This window comes from Plasmodium gaboni, chromosome 13 (assembly GCF_001602025.1).
Source record: "Plasmodium gaboni strain SY75 chromosome 13, whole genome shotgun sequence".
Lineage (NCBI taxonomy): Eukaryota > Apicomplexa > Aconoidasida > Haemosporida > Plasmodiidae > Plasmodium > Plasmodium gaboni.
In genome coordinates, this window is record NC_031493.1 from 2,023,052 (window position 1) to 2,031,630 (window position 8,579).

Below are 8,579 nucleotides of genomic sequence, written 5' to 3' on the forward strand. Positions count from 1 at the left end.
TTATATATTCATACATCTTACTATTTTAGTACTTTTTATATAATGCAAAGCGATATTCTCTTCTTTTTTTTTTTTTTTTTTTTTTTATATTATATATTTTAATCTTAATTAGATATATTTAAAAAAATTATATTTTTATAAAAATTTTATAAAAAAAAAAAAAAAAAAAAAAAAAAAAAAAAAAATTGTACTTTAAATATAATTACATATGTATTTATTAAAGAAATAATTATGTATGCTCATATCTTAATTTTTTTTTTTTTTCATTTTAGACTAATGTATTCGTTCGAATGTTTTATATACACATTTCACATATGTGTGATAAAAAATAAATAAAAACATAAAAAAAAAAATAATAATAAAAGAAAATTAAATTAAAAATAATAAAAAAATAAAATAAAAAAAGAAACAGAAATATATATATATATATATATTTTTGGAATAAGGAATATAAATATTTAATTACATAAATATATATAACAAACAATATATTATGAGAAATTTCGAGAATTCTTGTAATACAACAAATGTTTTAAAAAGGAAAATACATTAAAAATTCGTTGTACATATTTTACGTTAAAATTATTAATTAATTAATTAGTATATTATTATTATTATTATATATATAAATATATATATATATATATTTTTTTTTTTTTTTAATTGAAAAACTATTTTTACGTTGTGCTTTCATTTGCCCCCAATTCAATCTTATTTGATATCCACTGATTTCTTTAAGTATGGATTGATTCCTCGTTTTTCACCCGAATAATTATTATCATGAACTTTGAGTTTAGCGTGTTGACTGTTATATACTTTCATTTTCTTCATATACTTAAATCTGTTATGTACTCTTGCATTACCATCAGTTGATTTTCTTTTTCTTACTAATCCTTTATTTTGCATAATTTTTTGATTTGGCATTCTTCTATCAACTTCCTCATTTTCTTCATCAACTAGTTTTTTCCTTATTTGTTTATTTTTTTCATCCATATATTTCTTTCTCTTTTCTTTTTTCATATCTTTGAAATTTAACATATTCTTTATATGTTCATCATCTATTTCATCATGTATCTTTTTCTTTCCATAGATATTATTCTGTTGATCCATATATTCATTTGTATTGAATGTTTTTTGTTTATTTTTATCGAACTTTTTATAAGAAACAAAATCATCGTTTGGATTATGTTCTAATTTGTTTTTCTTTATTTGCTTAATTTTATTAATATTGCTTCGGAATATTTTTTTCTCATCAAATTTATTATTCTTCTGATCATTTTGTTCATTCATTTCTGGTAATTCTACAAATTTTAATAAATCGTTTGTTGTCATTCCAACGTTAGTTAAATTCTTCATTTTATTTTTCTTTTTACTTAATTCTTTCATTTTTTTGTTTAACATTTTTTCATCAAAGTCCATATATTTTTCTTCCATTTTTTTTAAGTAATTTTCTTCTTCAATTTTCTCAGGTCTATTCGATATCATATCCTTGATTTCTTTTACAAATATATTTTTTTCATTTCTTATCTTTTCCCTTTTCTTTTTTTTCTCTTCTTTTTCTTTTTCTCTTATATGACTATCAGTATATTCTGTAATAAGGCTTTTACTAATTTTGTACTTTTTGTTTTTTAAATCTTTCTTTTGTTCATTATATCCTTCTTCTTCTTCCTCCTCTTCATTATCGTCATCATCATCGTCATCATCATCATTATCGTCGTCTTCATCATCATCATCGTCGTCTTCATCATCATCATCGTCGTCTTCTTCATCATCATCATCATCCTCTTCATCATCATCATCATCCTCTTCATCATCATCCTCGTCGTCATCTTCCTCATCATCATCATCCTCTTCATCATCATCCTCTTCATCATCATCCTCCTCGTCATCTTCCTCGTCGTCATCTTCCTCTTCCTCCTCGTTATCTTCCTCTTCCTCCTCGTTATCTTCCTCTTCCTCATCATAATCTTCCTCCTGCTCATCAACATTAATATCTCTTTCTTCTTCGTCATCTTCATATGTATCTTCTTGAAGCTCCTTTCCATTCACACCATTCAATTGCTTAACTGACTTATCTCCTGACTTATTCAATTGCTGAATTTTGAACTTGATTTTGTTATCGAGTTCATTAGTTTTTGATATAATAGTATTCATATAAATCAGTTTATCTAACACCGGATGCGTAGGTGTATAACTATTCATAACTTTTAGAAACACATAATATGTGATATAAATAATATAGGTTAACATGGTTTCATTTTTTTTTTTAAGATAAAGTAATGTATTTTTATTAATATCACTAGAGGGTACATTTTTTTCATTAATATCTTTAAATTCGAATAATTTTTGATTTTCTTTAATTTCATTGAACACTTTTTCTATATTTAATGATAATTCTTTTAAAAGAATTAGATATTCTTGTTGTTCACTCATAACAAGTTCTTTAATTTCTTCTTGTTTGTCTTTATTTTCTAATGTAATTTCTTCTTTTTTTTCTTTTAATTCGTTATTCATATCATTAATTAACTTTTTAATAATATTTTCTTTTACATTTTTATTATCTTTATTATCATTTTCGTATATATTATATAAATCAAAATCATTTTCTTCTAAATTTTCTTTTTCTTTTTTGTTAAGATAAATTGCTTCTTTTAATCTTTCATTGTTTTCTTCTTCATCATCATCACTTGATGAATTTTCACTTTCATATTGATAATAATTTTTTTTATCTTTTTCCCAAGATATTTTTACATAATCCTCTTTATTATTTTTTTTATCTTTTTTACTTTCTTCATCTAAATCGTCATTTATATTTTCTTCTTCATTATCATCACTACTGTCATCTTCTTCTTCATCATCATCATTTTCATCACTACTACTTATATCATCCTTATCTATATTAGAATCATCAACATCATTATCATCATATTCTTCCACATCTATATCTTCTGATTCTGAGTTTTCTGTAAATTTTATATTATTCGTATCGACCATTAAATAATTATTTTTCTTTTTCGCCATCTTTATGAAATAAAAAAAAAAAAAAAAAAAAGAAAAAGTGAAAAAAAAAAAAACTTTTAAAATATAACAATAAAAAAAATATATATATATATTTATTTATGTGATTATAAACTTAGGATGAATTAATATTTTTAAATGAATGAAGCAAACTATTCACAAATTACAAGATCTATAAACAATCTAAGATAATTAAATAAATATATATTTTTCAAAATTTATATATTTTTTATTTTCTCTATATATAAATAAATATATATATATTTATATATATTTTTCACAAATTGTACATTTTCACAATTATTATATACTTTCTTCAATTGTTTTTTTAAAATAATATAAAAATATAATATAAATAAAAATAAAAAAAAAATGTAGGGAACTTATTATATATATATATATATATATATATATATATATTATATTCAATTTTATACTAATTATGTATTTGTTAAATTAAACATTCTTGAATTATACAAATATGGATGAAGAAATTATAAAAATAACTGTATGATTATATTGGAAAAATATATCTATTATATTATATATATATATATAACATTATTTATTACCATATAAATATTTGTAATAATAAAATTTTATAATAAATTATTTTATATATGCATAAAATATTATTTGTATTTATATATGTATATCTACAAAAAAAAAATTTTAGTGTATACTTAAAAATTTTGAAGCGTTATTATATATAAGCAATAATATAAATATTATATATATATATAATATATATTATTTATTTATTTATTTTTTCTTTTTCTCTTTCCTTGGAGATAAAATAAGAAAAAAAAAAAAAAAAGATCCGTATGCAATTTGTATTTTAATATTGTTTCTTTTTATTTTATTTTTATATATTTTTAAATTTATATTTTATTTTCTTATTAAATACAATGTATGTATATATATGTTTGTAAATAATTGTCGATTGTGTTATATATATATCTTATTAAAAATAGGTTCTCTGGATATATTTCCCACATTCTTAATATGTATATGTTTTTTTTTTTGTTAATTATTTTTTGAAGTAAAATATTTAAAAGGACCAAGAAGTAAAAAGAAATATATATTCATTTATATAATTGTGAATGGTTATACATAATATTATATATATATATATTTCTTATATATCTTGAACAAGTTTAAATATTTGTAAAAATTTTAAAAAAATAAAATAAAAGTTAAAATAAAGTAAAAATTACGTTAAAACAAATTATAAGTTAAAAAAAACTATAAGTTAAAATAATTATGAATGAATTAAGAGAACTAAGTAAAAAGATTAAAGAAAATACAACCAATTCAAAAAAGGAAGAAAAAAAAAATGATCCTGAAATAAAAAACCTATTTGAAAATTTATTCTCAAATAATTCCATAAATTATTTAAGTTCATTTATAAATAAAACAAATATAAATGAGAAACCAGATGAAAATGATAATCATAATATAAGAGAAGAGTTGTCTATCCAAAATAATAAAATAGAAAATATGGGCAAGGTTCTTTTTAATAATGATGATAAATTTATGAAAAATTTAAATAAATCCACAGATTCATTTAATTTAAATAAACAATATTTTAAAAGAGATCATAATAATTATAGTGAGGAAGAATATATGAAAAATAAAACACAAAAAAATCAAATTATAAAAAATGGTGTATATATTAAAAGTAAAGAATTTGTACCAAAAAGAGCTGAGGAAATATTATATGATCAAAATGAAAATATAATAGGTAAAATTATAAATGTAAAAGGTATATTTTCAAATACTAAAAAAAATATAGAGACAAAAGATCTTAATAAACTTATTGATAATTATGAAGAAGAAATAAAGAAAAGAAGTAAAAATTTGGAAATTTTTATGAACAAAAATAAAAATGAAAATAATTATAATGATAAATGGGATGTTATAAATAATTTTAATGTACAAATGAATTCTATAGGGAATAATAAAAATGGATGTGAAAATGAATTATTGTATGAATTGTATTTAAACAAAAAAAAAAAAAAAAAATCTTATGATTCTCTTGTTTTCTTTAAAAGATTTTTTAATTGTTTAAACGCTTATATATATTTTCTGAATAAATGTGAGAAAAATTTTAATAAATTGAAAATTAAGAAATCTCTATTATATTTAAGAAATTGTAAGGATCATATTTTATTGATAAAAGCAATATTAAAATTTGTAAAAAATGAGGACCAAAATATTAAACCTGATGAGCAAAATAACAAAAATAAAAATAACAATGATAATAATGATAATAATAATAATAATAATAATAATAATAATAATAATAATAATAATAATAATAATAATAATAATAATAATGATAAACGTTTTTTCGATGAAGTAATAATGGAAGATCTTAGAAATCTTCTTAATATTCAAACCAATTCATTATGCCCAAATAACAATATAACATTCATAAAAGAAATGAAAAATAAATATAACGAACTATTGAACAAATTAAAAGGTGTAGTTGATATTATTTATAATAAAATGTTTGAATTTAAAAATAATAATATTAAAATATATAAATATATCTATTTACATTCTAATGATACTCTAACTAATGCAGATATGAAAGAACAAAAAATTTGTTATAATACCTTTTGGTATCTAGCTTTCATATTAAACATACATGTTAATTATTTGAATAGAATAAAGAAAAGTATAATTCCTCATTTTTTCAAATTAATGGTTATCATATATTGTATTATAAAACATATAAAACAAACACACATATTAAATGAAATATCACAAATAGAAAATGTAAACTCAATATCGTATGAGAACATAAAAGAAGTCGTTTCAAAATTAATAAATAAAAAAGATAATTTTGATGAATCAATTTATTATGAAACCATGAATGATTTTGATAATTTTAGACAGTATATATTTTGTACAGATAATAAAAATATTGTAGAACAAGACAAAATAAAAACAAAAGACTCTCACATTTCAAATGAAGAAAATGATTCTCATAATATTAATTTATATAATTATATATGTGAAAATGAAGATTCTATATTTATCAATTTAGATCTTTTGTTTAATGATTTAATTTTATTAATAAATAATAATATTAATATAATGAATGAATCAAATCAATTAAAAAATGTTGGAAAAGAAAAATTCATAAATGATGAAAACAAAAATAAATATAATATATATTTTGTGTTATCAAATTGTTTAATCAATTTAACAAATTTGATGGAATTATTATTCATTTTTAATAATATTGATATGTCCTGTTTTGATATGAATATAGAAAAAAACGTGAACTCATATGATTTAACAAATATATTTAATTTCTATTTTGATAATGAAAATGAAGAAGGAGTAGCTGATCAAAGATATTTTTATAAATATGATGATATTTTAATATATGAAGAAAATATTAACCATATTAAAGATAAGTTAAAAGGGAAATATGATGATGTTATACAAAGAGGAACTAACGAATATATTTCAAATCATAATTACAATAATGAGAAAAAAGATTCCGCAAATAATAAAAATGTAAATATAGAACTTAGTAATAATACATTTGCTCTATATATATTAAATAAAGAATTGAATGAAAACATGTTTTCATTTTTTCATAAAATTAATTTAAAAAGAAATAATTTAAATGATATATATAATGTGTATTATATATACAAGTGGAAACAAAAACACGAACACTTTAATTTTTTGTTAAAACATATTTTTAAAAAAAATTTCAATTATTATATTAATTATATATATGCAATATTGGGTGATATATTTGTTTATAAAAATGTAGATGATTACATATTAATTGACGATACTGTAGATAACTACCTATTTAATTGTTTTTTTGATATATATACATTTGAAATAAAAAATAGAAATGAAGCAAAATATGAATCAATATTAAATTATGTAGATAAAATACATGGTATATTGAAAAAAAATATGCAAATGAGAAATGAAAAAAATATGCAACAAAAAAAAAATATAAAAAAACGAACAACTAACAAAGGAGAAGAAATAAAAATGATAATTATTACTAATGATGATATAAAAAAAAACAAAAAATCTAATATTCATAATAATGATGATAATGATTATAATTTTTCATCATATGATGAAATTGAAAAGAATAATAATGTTGATAGTAAAAACAATATTAATATTATTGTCCAACCTAATAAATTAGGTTGTATACAAATACATAGAAACCTATTACATGTAGTTATATTTATTTATCGTATAGTTTCCTATTCATATGATATATTATTTAAAATGAAACAAGAAGAAAAAAATAAAGGAATATCAAATATCAAATTACAAAATAATGAAAACAAAGATATCTATTTTAATGAGGAACAATTAATGTTTACTATTCATTTAAATATAATTTTGTTATCTTATAAGATTATTAAATGTATTTATAATATATTTTTAAGTTATTCTTTATTCATATTTCGTTTCTGCAGTTTGTCTAATTTGAAGGATGAGCAAGTATATTTATTATCTATAATAAACAGTTGCATATTTTTAAAAAAAATTTTACAAAATGTAAATAATATATATATGAATTATAAGGATATGTTTCATTTCTATATATTTTTTGATGATATATTACTGCAGCCTTTAACAAAATTAAAAAGCTATTTTCCCAATGGTCATAAAAATGACAATATAGATGATAATATAAAGAAAGAGAATCATAGTGACAATGATATGGATGATGAGTATATTTATTCTGATGATGATAGTCACGCAGATATGTCTATTTCTTGTGATAATAATAATGATGATGATAAATACTCAATTAGTGATAATAATTACATTTTTGAAGAGCACAATTTTAAAAATAAAGATATTAATAAACCAAACAACATGGATAATAGCAATAATAATAATAATAATAGTAATAATAGTAATAATAGTAATGATGATGCGGCTAAATTTGTTAATCCCTTAAACCCCAAATCTTTTGAAGAAAATAAATCCTTAGGTGTAGAGAGAGAAGAAAAAAAAAAAAAAAAGAAAAAAAAAGAAATTGTGTATATAAAAAAAAAAAATTTTAATAATATATTATTTATTGATAAAATAAGTATCCTAAGTAAACTACATTTATTTGTAGACAAAATTAATATAAATATAGATAGTTTTCAAAATATATTAATAAAATTACATAAACAAAATTTCTCTAAGTTATTAAATAAAGATATAATACTAATGGAGGAAATATATTTAATAAATACATTAGAAATAATCAATATAATTTTTGAATTTTTTCAAATGCAAGATGTATATAAATTAATACATAAAAGTCTTCTTCTAAGGATGATGGATTATTTTTTTTATTTAATAAATAAAAATATACACAATTTTATATATGAAAAAAAGAAAATTAATGAATTGGAAAGAAATCATTTGTATGAAAATTTTATTTTCATTCAAAATAAATTATCATTTGTTATGATAAATTGTATAGGTAAAATTAAATAAATAGATAAATATATATATATATATATATATATTAAGATGTAGTGTAACTAAATATATGATCAAAT

General features: G+C 18.7%; 2 protein-coding genes across 2 annotated transcripts; one reads left to right on the plus strand and one right to left on the minus strand.

Annotated features, from left to right (window-relative positions):
• Positions 1-711: 711 nt before the first annotated feature.
• Positions 712-3,021, minus strand: PGSY75_1358100 (putative small subunit rRNA processing factor; the record flags this gene model as incomplete). Its single annotated transcript, XM_018787608.1, has 1 exon — positions 712-3,021. One exon carries the CDS (start codon positions 3,019-3,021, stop codon positions 712-714), a length of 2,310 nt encoding a protein of 769 aa, XP_018640350.1.
• A 1,260-nt stretch (positions 3,022-4,281) lies between these two features.
• Positions 4,282-8,500, plus strand: PGSY75_1358200 (hypothetical protein; the record flags this gene model as incomplete). Its single annotated transcript, XM_018787609.1, has 1 exon — positions 4,282-8,500. A coding segment is annotated over one exon (4,219 nt), but the record flags the coding sequence as incomplete, so codon positions are not given.
• Between the last annotated feature and the right edge of the window lie 79 nt (positions 8,501-8,579).